Source organism: Carassius carassius, chromosome 6 (assembly GCF_963082965.1).
Source record: "Carassius carassius chromosome 6, fCarCar2.1, whole genome shotgun sequence".
In the NCBI taxonomy this organism is placed as follows: Eukaryota; Metazoa; Chordata; class Actinopteri; order Cypriniformes; family Cyprinidae; genus Carassius; species Carassius carassius.
The window spans coordinates 717,501-729,243 of record NC_081760.1 but is presented as its reverse complement, the minus strand read 5'-3'; the positions used below and the strand labels follow the sequence as shown (position 1 = coordinate 729,243).

Sequence of the window (11,743 nt, the reverse complement as noted above, 5' to 3'; positions counted from 1 at the left end):
TGATAAAAGCAAAACTTCTCACACAAGCACTCTCACTTATTTACTGCGGCAGATTCACAAAGACCATGTATTGCTAAAAAGCATGCTTCTTAATGATATTTGATAGAGGAACAATATTTGCCAACTGACATGCATTTCATCTTATTGGCCTTCAAACCTATATTCCTCATCTTCAAAACATAAATGAAGATTATTTTTAAGTGCATTCAAACAAAACTCTGATGCTTCGAAAAAGGTCATGAAGACATTGTCAAAGTAATCCGTATGAATAAAGTGGTTTAGGTCTTCTGAAGATGCTAAATTACTTCATACGATGATTTAATTTCAGCTTTTATTGACATGAAAACATTGAGCTTTTTTTTTAAGCTGAAGGCATGGGCTTCCAATGGAGGGACAGAAATCTCTCAGGTTTCATGAAACAAATCTTCATTTGTGTTTTGAAAGATGAACGAAAGTCTGATTGGTTTGGACTGACTTGAGGATGAGCAAATGATAATGGAGATTTCTATTTCACTGGAAATAACAGAATAGCAGTTAATAACTCGTTAATTAGAAGGGTTTTCCACACACTTCTAGCGATATAATGCAACATCTTGTTCATTAATCCAATTACAATAAAAAACAAAGAAAATTGACAGACTTCATGCTAGAAGATAGTTTTGTGGCTCTATAGTTAAATGTGTTTGAAGAGAGGAACGAGCGAATGAGTTTTGTAAATAGTAAATATGACAGGTGAAGTAAACTGATCAAAACTTATGAGGGAAAACAAAAAGGTGAATCTATGCTAGGTGCTATTTTTCATCACCCTCAATCCTGAGCTCTGACTGGTCTGGGACTGGTACTGGTCTTATATTCAAGACCTTTTGTGTGTGTGTGCTCTGATTGGAGGAGATTCCTAGCACTGAAGTTTGCGAATACTGCGAGAAATTCTCTTAAACTCCCGCTGACCCTTCTGCCAGCGCTTCAGCGACGTGATGACCAGATCTCCATCCATCTTCTGGCCCATCACCAGATAAGCAGCATGAATGTCGTTCATTTCATCACACACACACTGAAGACCATCTTTCAGCCAGAGCACCGTCTTCTTGAGGTCACGCTCAGTAACTCCTCCGTTCAGCTTGTAGATCGTTTTGCTCTTGGTTTCTGGAATGATCTTGGTGTCGCCATTCATGTAGGAGATCTCCTTGACTTTGATCTTTAAAGCTGGTGTGTAAATACGATTGAAGATTGAGGGCAATGGATATAAACAACAGCTTGAATTCGAGGTGGACCAAAGAGATTAACAACTTTTCTCTAAACGCTTTAAAATAAATGTGTTATTTTCACATCATATGCTTTAAAAAAAACTTGTTGGGCTGGTCTTTTGACTAGGTTTTCTTTTAACAGGCTAAACCAGGTTGAGTCCATCCTAAATTAGTTAGGACATGTAAACCAGTCTAGGCTGATCTAAGCAGGTTTTCCAGCAGCAGCCGAATATTGATTTTTTAGAGATTAAAAAGGTTCTTGAAGTTAGTTTTCAAATATGTGCATAAATCATTAAAAATGATTAAATTATTTGTGGAGTTTAAATGATAAATCTCCTGAAGATAACACATTTCTGTGATCATTTACTCATCATCCTCATGTTGATCCAAACCTGTATGCAATTCTTTCTTCTATGTAACACAAATATATATATATATATATATATATATTTTCCAGATTGTTGTATCTTCACTTGCATTCTGCAAAAAGAAAGCAAGTCTTACAGAACAACACGAGGGTGAGTAAATGATCTTCATGTTTTTGGGTTGTTTCAACCCAACTTTGGGTCAAATATGGACCGAACCATTGTGTTACATTTTTCAATTAAATTTTTTAACCTAAAAGTTGGGTTATAGTTCATATTTAGGTTTGAAACATCCCAGGATTTTTTAGAGCGTAGCTTCGCTTATATTGCATTAGGCTGCATATCCCTAATGGGGTGTAAACTATATTAACCACTAGGCCTACATTAATTGAAATGCATAAAACAGTGAATAAATAAAGCCTTACCAAAGTCATTTTTGCACAAAGTGTCCACAATTTCATTGTCACTCTCAGGCTTTTCTTTGCAGGCATCACACACCCTTGGAACTGAAAAAAAAAGATCAACATAGCAGAAAAGGTAAAGGGTCATCACGCATCTAAAAAGTGAGTGTAATGAAGCGTTCCTACCTTCCTTGGTGACTGGCACTAAAGCATCTGCGCCCGCTGGTGGTATGCACAGGTCATTATCCAGAGGGAAGCGAGTGCAGTCCAGCATGTCCGGCCAAGGGAACCCGAAGGCGGCCATCACCGGAGCGCAGCCGCTCTTCACGCTCTCACACAGAGACCTGCACGGCTGAATCGGCTCGTCCAGATCATCCAGACACACCGGAGCGAACAGAGAACACAGAAACTTCTTGGTGTCCGGGTGACACTGTTTTTGCACCAGAGGGGTCCAGGAGGATGCCTGCTGCAGGACCTCGGTCATGCTCTCGTGTCCGAGGAGGTTGGGCAGACGCATGTCCGTGTACTCGATGTCATGGCACAGGAGCAGGTTTGCAGGTATGGGTTTGCAGTGGCTCTTCTTCTGAAAGAGCTCGGGCTGATCGAAGGCGTATAATCCGTGAAGCGCATGCAGATATCCAGGTAAGGAGAGCGCGAGCAGCAGAGCCAGACACGCGCGCGACATCGTTCCACTCGAGAGCGCACGGACCACTGCGTGACCGCGCTTCTCTACCTGCTCTTCTCACAGCGACGTGTGGGCGGAGCCAGGGAACGAGCTCAGATGTCCATCCTGCTGTTTTCTGCTCATAGAGGCTGTGCCTCAATAAGCTCGTTAGAAGCAGCGTTCGAAGTAATTCATCCTCCTTGACTGCACACTTATTGTTTATATCAAGAGATTTAAACCTATCGAGGTTAATACAAAACTTAAGTAGCCTTTATACAAAACAAATGCTTAAACATTAAAAATAATAGTTCATTTTAAAAATACAATATATGTAGCAATAGCCAAAAAATATCCAAATTTCCAAAAATCATTAGGATATTAAGGAAAGATCATGTTCCATGAAGATATGTTGTAAACGTCCTGCTGTAAATATTTCCGAACTTAATTATTGATTAGGAATATGCATTGCTAAGAACTTAATTTGGATAAAATTAAAGGCAATTTTATCAATATTTCTTTTTTTTTTTTTTTTTTTTTTGCACACTCAGGTTCCAGATTTTCAAATAATTGTATCTCACTAAAATATTGTCTTTCAGATGATGCATAAATCTCAATTTCGGGACATTTACACTTAAGACTGCTTTTGTGGTCCAGGTTCACATATATAGTTGTGTACCAGACTTGCTACTAATGAACTGGAAGTACACTTAACAGTATACTATATTAACTAAATATGCCAGTTTAGTCACAAGAAGAATACATTGTATGCTTAGTATATTAATATACTTCCTCAAGTTTGCTTAAAGGGATAGTTCACCCAAAAATGAAAAGTTTCTTACTCAAACTTGAGGAAGAGTAAATGATTAATCCTTGTGTGAATTATCCCACGAATAAGTAGGCTATACTTCATTTTGTTAAGGTATAGAACCATTCTGGGCTCCTCAAACAATCTTTCAATGAACATTTATTCAAATAATAATTTTCCACATATTACTATCGGAAAATATGTAACGTATTCACTTTGCAAGTGATTTTTTTGCGGTAAGGTTTTCATTTGGTAGCTCTATACTTCATATATTCATTCGTGATGAATGGTGTGGTGTTTACCTTTTCAAAACCCACAGTCATCTTTCATCATTAAGGCGAAATATGCGAAGTATAGTTGATGAGTTTCTATAACATGGGTAACATTTTTCATGTATATCAGTGTGTGTGTGAAGTGAGAGTGAGAAAATGAAGCGTTGAGTGAAACTGAACTGCTTGCAGTGGCTCTGGTTCCTGCATCATTCATCAGTCTGTAAGGTCCACACAAACAAACACTTTCTCATCTGAAGACAGATCATCTTTACAGAGTCAGAGGAAGCTAAAAGTGGACGACGACAATTCTGAGCCAAAGCGTGAGTGTCCTGTTAAGTGTTCAAGCAACACTTTATATATAAATGGAGTGTTCATGTAGCAATGTTAAGATAGATTGTGAATTCTCTGGATCTTTCTTGACACCGAGTTTACTGGGAATAGACCTGATGGAGAAATCCCCCTAAGGCTTCTAAAGTTCATAGGTCAGAGGCCCCCATTAAATACAGGTTAGCTGCTGGTTTCCCATCTCTGGGATCCTGCTGGGAAGCATTTAAAGCTTGTTCCTAGCTGTAAAGTAATAGCCCTTGGTCTTTATGATGATGAGACAAGTTTAGCTCTCTGGGAGATCTGTGTCCTCTGTTTGCCCCTTTGTTGTGTTTATGTTGTGTGTACGTATCAATATTCATCTGTCTAGAATAGATTGGTAATTTATATTGATTAGAGACCGGCTGGTGTCTTCTAAAGTTTGCATCAATCAGGGTCTGGTTTTATTGGAAAGCGTTTATGTGACCCTGAAACACAAAATTGAGATTTATACATTATCTGAAATCTGAATAAATAAGATTTCAATTGATGTATGATTTTTTTTCTTATGATACTACAATATTTGCCTGAGATACAACTATTTGAAAATCTGGAATCTGAGGGAGCAAACAAATCTAAATAATGAGAAAATCATCTTTGAAGTTGTTCAAATGAAGTTTTGATATATTTACGGTAGGAAATTTACTAAATATATTCATGGAACATGATCTTTAATTAATATCATATTGTTTTATGGCATGAAAGACAAATCAATATTTTTTAACCGCTATTGCTACAAATATTCCCCAGAGACTCAAGACTGCTTTAGTGCTCCAGGGTCACAAATATAGATATATAAAAAATGGCTTTACACCAAACTGATTTGTTTTTACAAGGAATAAACCAAAAAGTATGTTTTAATTAATAATTTATTAAAGTTACTTAAAGGAGTACTTCACCTAAAAATGTCATCACTCTCAAGCCATCCATGATCAGGATGAGTTTGTTTCTTCATCAGGTTTGTAGAAATGTAGCATTGCATCAGTGTCTCATCAGTGGATGCTCTGCAGTGAATGGGTGCCGTCAGAATGAGAGTCTGATAAAAACATCACAATAATCCACAGCGCTCCAGTCCATCAGTGAACACCTGGAGAAGACACAAGATGAAACACATCCAGCATTAAGACGTTTTTACCACTTAACATGACAAGCTGCAGCCACGAGTTGTAGCATGAATTGCATGTATTTTCTAGTTGCGCTTTTTCTAAGAATCAGTGCAGGGTTAAAAGCTGTCATCAGACCAGTTTTGAGATATAACCCTCACCTTCAGTCTTCATCGCTGACAGCAGGTTCTCATTAATGTGCCTGTGAGAAAATGAGAGCCAGCTTGCAGGAGTTCAGCGTCTCTCTCTCGTTCTTCAACCCCAATCAATCCTGTACCACTCACTATTTCCACAATACATATTTTTATCGAGATTCACAGGTCAGGCCCCTGCCATAAATAATTAGAGGATGTATGTTTTCTCTGGCAGGAACCAAGGGGCCTTTGATAGTTGAACGTCGTCTAGCGTAAGTTCAGTTCTTCAGCACATTCATTCCTTTACATTAGGAGGAAGTCAAATAACAGGAAGGTATGTTGGCTCACACAAACTAGAGCTGTTATTATAGGGGGAATATTTTATCCCCCAAAGGACACACAGCAATCATACTTTCATGATTGCACATTTTTCTCATAACTATTTCTTTGAAATTAATATTCAGTAAAAATAAATAAAAAATCTGGTAGGCTAGACAGCAGGAATCATCAAACTGAATTTTACTTTGTGAAACTAAATCATAAGCTGATATTTTTAAATGTCTGAGATCTTAAAAAGAGGAACTGTTGTTGCTGTTCAGATCTAATAATTAATAAAATTTTAACTTAGAAATTTCACTAGCAAATTTAATAATGACTGTTTACACATTGAATTAAACATGAAATTTTAAAGTAGGATGACTGAAATAGTATTTTTTATATATATAAAATGTACTTCAATAATCTTTGTTTTATTTACAGCTTCACAAAAAGCTTTTACAATGTGCAGATACACACACACACACACACACACACACACACATATATATATATATATATATATATATATATATATATATATATATATATATATATATAAATTAAACTGAATTAAAATGTGGATTAAATTCAGAATTTTCAGGGTGATACAACTACCTTGATATCACATTAAAGCAATATCAAAATAAGAAAATTTTTAAAAAGACCAATTCATATTATATATTATATCAAAATATATATATATAATTAAAAAAATATTATTTTTTACATATTTTCAGGGGGAAAAAATTATTCGTTATGAAAAAAAGTCCTGTTATGTGAAGAAAATGCAGAAACATGCAGAAAAGAAAACAACAGAAATTGATTGTGACTGTGTGTTAAGGTCTCTTAAAATATCAGAAGATTTTACCATGGTAAATAAAAATACTGTATGTTTTTTGAAAATGGAATTTCAAAACCATATGAAACCAAAACAATACAAAGATTACATTTCTACCTAACACGTGTTTTAAACTAGATTTAGTTTGTCCTTATTGTGAACACTTTTATTTGTCATTGACCCCCTCATTCAGGGGATATGTGTGATTGACTGGGCCCGAGGTCAGCAGATTCACTCATGTGGACCGTGTAATCCTGCTGGGAAACAAAGAGGCGGTTTAGAAAGAGAAAGAAGCTGCAGTCCTAACAAGCTTGTTAGTGTCAGTCCTGGCTCTGCACAGCTTGAGCTGAAGAATTCAGTCACACAGCACACGAATTAATGAAACCGAAGGTCCATGTAGTCGTACAGACTGTGCTTACATTACAGAAGTAGCCCTCGCCCAGTCCTCACATACAGAGAACCTGGAGGTTTTATATGAGCTTTATTCTTTGCTTGCGGTTCTAGTGATTTATTTCGTAAGTCAAGTCAAAATCTGGCCCATGCTGAAAACAAACAAACAAACAAACAAACAATGCATTTATTATTAGTGAAATATTCATTTATGTAAGCATTAAATGAAACATGATGATAGACTTATTAATACGTTTAGCATCTCTATTGTTCATTGCTAATTCATGTTTCTTTACGCACTGAAAAAAAGTTACCTCATTGAAAAACTGTTGCATTATATGCAATTTTACAAAACAATGTATGTAAACAAAACAAAATCTATGAACTACCATAGACAGTAAAACGAACGCCCAGAAATCACTACATGACTTGACATTTGATTCTATTTTATGTAAATATTTATGTTTGTTCTTATTATCGCCATCATTAATGTAGTAGGGTGTTTTGTTAGATCATCTTAATGCATTATTCTATATTCCATTAATTTATTGCATTATTCATGTGTGTTATCCCGATGATGTTATGAACCTGTGCATTGTCTATGAACAAGTATTGGCCATGTTCTATGCATAAAAAGCATGTTTTGGTAGTTATAGAGAAAAAAAAATAACACCATGTAACTATATACGGTGATAATTTGTAAAATATACAGACAAAAATATGCTTTTCAGTACCACTTGAAACATTGTCACCAATGCTGCCATTGTTGTTTTTTTAATCATGAATTTAACAGGATGTTTTATACAAATTAAATAATGTTAATTTATACAATTAGTTTAAAATGTATTAGTAGAAGTAGAAACGAACATTAACCTAGAATAATAAATGCTACAAATGTATCGTTCATTGTTATTTCATGTTTGATTAACTCATTTTCTGGGGCATATGCACCCTAAGGGTAAATAAGGTACAAACGTGTGTACTGCCCCAGTTGCAATTTTTGCACCTTTTTTTCTGAGAGTGCAAATGTCAAAGTTCAGCAAAATCATCCACTGCATATAGAGTGCTGCATGGGCTGCCATGTGACCCGAGGTGACCTGGGACATTCCAGAGAATGGCTTTGTGGGTAAATAAAGCCTGGCATCCATAGGAGTCTGCCTGCTGGCAAAAAAAGGGTTTACAGGCATCAGCCAAACGACCTGGTGATGCATGAGACAAAGCAGACACTCAGTAACCCCCACCTACCGTCTCACACATGTGCACACATTTATTTCTTCAGTGACTGTAATGCATTTAAACCAAAGCTGCACTATACTACACAATACAGACATGCACAGAGAGTATATTCATCAATGCATGGTCAGGTTGCAGTATCGATAACATTAACTACATAAGTTAACATGAACTAACAATGAAAAAGGCAATAGCTTCCCTATACATGAAAAATGTTGCAACGTTTGAAAATAGGTTGGTTTTATATCTTGGATTGTTTTCTGCCGTCATTTTCAATGCAAAACCCCGAGAATGAACTCCACACTTTAAAAAACAAACAAACAAATGCAGCATGCATTGCTATACAATCTACACTGTCATGAGTTATAACGGGTGACAAGATGTGTTAAAGACGTCGAGGTTCATCGCAGTCTTAGAACTTGTGGGCTAGTAAAAACACTTTTGATCTACGAGACATTTTCCTCTAATCTTGGCTGCAGTGTTTTGTAATCAATGTTCACGCTAAGTGCTATCACAAGGTCACCCTTTTCCTCTTCTGTATCATTGCAAGTCAAATGTTGCACGTAATGAAACTTGCTTTCATCAAGCTGCTGCTGCATGTTGAAGTGTTTGAGCTAAAGTGGCCGTCTGATTATTTGGACAAGGCATGATGAATGATTTTGCAGTGGCTTGAAGTCCCACTGCATGAAGGCTAATGGGAGTCTGGGTCATTTCTTTGTTGGTTTTCTGCAGCCAGAAGGCTGCTTTTCTTAACAACAATTAAAAACATGTTGCACAAACAAATGAATAGCTCTTTTGAGAATGAGATGAGGACTCAGTCATATCAGTAGATCAATAAAAGCGGTTTTATTTTACAAGGTCAGATCGTCACATACAGGGAGCCAAATTTATCTTAGTGCCAAAAAAGTAAGGTCAGTGAAATGTTGGTGCAAGAAACATGGAAAAATGGATTTCGAGCAGTGCCAGATTTTGTGGAAAAAATGGTGACATCTAAATTAATTGGCATCACTGAATCAACCTACATTGATTTATCTCAATAAAACTATTTTTAATGAGTTAAATTACCACTTTTAGTGGAGTTTACACTGGAACAAATTTACAAATAGATCAGTCGAAAGACATGCTATGAAATAAAAAGTTAAAATATAAATGCTGTGTATTTGCAATGCTGTTAGAAAGCTGTGTGTGTGTGTGTGTTTGTGTGTGTGTGTGTGTGTGTGTGTGTGTGTATCTTTATTTGCTTAATGATCTCACTGTTTGATAAAGTAGACTAGTCTCACTGCAGTTCCCGGCCAGCCAGATGTGTTTTATGCTTTACAGTTGTTAAAGAAAATGCAATAAACTCTTATTAAACTCTAAACTGTTATGTCTATACTATACTGCAATTACGATATAATCCATAATGTATTTATTGCATACCTACCGAGTACAGAGAAATAAGAATTTTTACATACAGTTTTAACGGTATATGACACCCCAAGCTGTGCAGAGACTTTTATTATGACTCTTCATCCAAGTTAACTTTTCTCCATGATAGATCCACCCGCTAATGGCCAAGAAACACAGTCTTGAATGAGTTCTTAAAGAGACGTCACACATATTATATTACCTATGGAAAAGACTGAAGAAAAAAGATTACTGGATGATTCAATACAAAAAAATCTTGTGGTTTTGCACTAACTGTGACTTGGAGAGGTCTGAATCCCGAAATAAATCTAAATAAATTATATATCATCATTCTTTTCAGCTTATCGAACCATTGGAAACAAATGTTACAAGGCAGCATTTGCACTATTAAGTTGCGGCTTTGCTGAGACTTTCTATAATTTTGGCAGGAATAGAGCATGTTTACCGCCAGCATTTGAATGTGATTTAACCCTCGACGCACTGCAGGAGAAAGCAATAAATCAAATGCAAAAAGATTTCTAATGATAACCTATAAACCGTTAATTACAGACCTACTGTCAGCCATGAGGTTGCTTTTGCTGAAGTCATCAGCACACATTATTTAAAAAATTTTTTTTTAATAATAATAATAATTGATGTTTAACTACTTTATCCATGATTCTCCAAAAAATTCCACTTCAAATCTGTTGTTAAAGAAATACTAACTTTTATTCAGCAAGCACACATAAGAAAGCACACAAAGAATCATACATAAATGAATGTGTTTATTCATCAAAGAAACCTGAAAATATTGTATTACGGTTTCCACAAATACATTAAGCAGCACTGCTGAGATAACACTGCTGGGAAATGTTTCTTGAGCAGCAAATCTTCATGATTTCTGAAGATCATGTGACACTGAAGACTGGAGGAATGATGCTGAAAATACAGCTGTGTTTAACACATATTCACATAGAAAACAGTTACTTAAAATTGTAATATTTCATAATTTGAACAGCATTTTGATCAAATAAATGCAGCATTGGTGACATGAGACATTAAATAAATGAGGTACAGAGTAACAGTGCTACAGTAAAACCTTCATCTGTTTCATTTTCATAAGTGAATCCATTGAGGACTTGTTTGCACCAAGTTATCACGTCATAAAGACGTTACAGGTGTTTGAAACGTGATCCCATCGCAGCACAGACGTGTGTGTGCCAAAGGACTGACTACATGTTCTGTTTAATCCAGAAGTCTTGTGTTTTGTGCAGCTTTATTGATTCCAGGCATAATCTGAACAGAACAGAAATGAACATGCGCTGGCATCTCTGTATTAATAAATCTTCGTGTTGATAAATATTCTGAGTTCCCGTTCAGTATAAATATGATTTTTTTCCATTGCTTAATGGAAAGTTAACTTACAGCAGGAACCAGATCAAGTTCATATTATGATCAAAGTCGCTCGCTGACACAAATGGTTGAGCTATTGCTAAATTGACTTATTCGGTCTAGAAATATATGAAGACTGTTACTGAAGAACAAAGAACGATCTAGGTTCCCCTGTGAGGTCGCTAAGCCTTGCTTATATAACAAAGTGCATGTGTAACCAATCAAAAAATGAACTTCCTCTCTATACAGTTGGGCTCTGTGTTAAATTAAGCCCTCGTTTCACCCTCTTTTTTCATTTTAAGTCAGAAGCTATTAATGATCAGGCACACCATGAATTGCTTAGGATAACTGTGCCTTTCCTTTCAAATGCAGCTTTTTTGTGATAAATCGCACATGGTGCTTCAAACAAAAGCTTATGCTGGATTTGCATGAGTGATTAATCCCGGCTCGAAGCCTTTGGGAGGATGAAACTTGTTCCTCGTTCTGCACCAGGTCCAAAGTGGTATCTGGCAAATGGTTCCTGAAGTTGCAATGGGAGAACTGGAACAACTTGACCTATAGTGTACAGAGCCTGTGACCTTCTGTAGAACATAACATATGGGTTGTTTCCTGCTTAATTTAGGCATTGTGTGCCTGTGCACTCGTTACTCTTGTCAGTCACACTCCAGGATACTGCTCAGCCCAGCAGGTTATTTGACCCCATGGACTGCTGGGGAGTAAATCAAAAGCTTGCTAGCCTTGACCTGCCACGGCGCTGGTTGAAATGCAAGCTGACTGCTAAAAGCTGGAGTGCACGCGTCGATCTAGGAATCCCAGTGTGCACAGAATGACTGTG

The 11,743-nt window shown here is 36.5% G+C and overlaps 1 protein-coding gene across 1 annotated transcript; it reads right to left on the bottom strand.

Annotated features, from left to right (window-relative positions):
* Positions 1–836: 836 nt before the first annotated feature.
* On the bottom strand, positions 837–2,743 carry LOC132141790 (secreted frizzled-related protein 2-like). Its single transcript, XM_059551451.1, has 3 exons — positions 2,197–2,743; positions 2,035–2,115; positions 837–1,203 (listed from the first exon to the last, which is right to left on the bottom strand). The coding sequence occupies exons 1-3, from the start codon at positions 2,693–2,695 to the stop codon at positions 896–898; spliced, it is 888 nt and encodes a 295-aa protein (XP_059407434.1). The 5' UTR covers positions 2,696–2,743; the 3' UTR covers positions 837–895.
* Positions 2,744–11,743: the final 9,000 nt, after the last annotated feature.

Bases quoted from the DNA above. Each gene is read 5' to 3' on its own strand.
- LOC132141790 (XM_059551451.1), bottom strand. From the start codon at position 2,695: ATGTCGCGCGCGTGTCTGGCTCTGCTGCTCGCGCTCTCCTTACCTGGA. The intron at 2,116-2,196 runs GTAGGAACGCTT...TTTTTTTTTCAG, and splicing joins AGTGCCAGTCACCAAGGAAG to TTCCAAGGGTGTGTGATGCC. The intron at 1,204-2,034 runs GTAAGGCTTTAT...TTTACACACCAG, and splicing joins TTTGTGCAAAAATGACTTTG to CTTTAAAGATCAAAGTCAAG.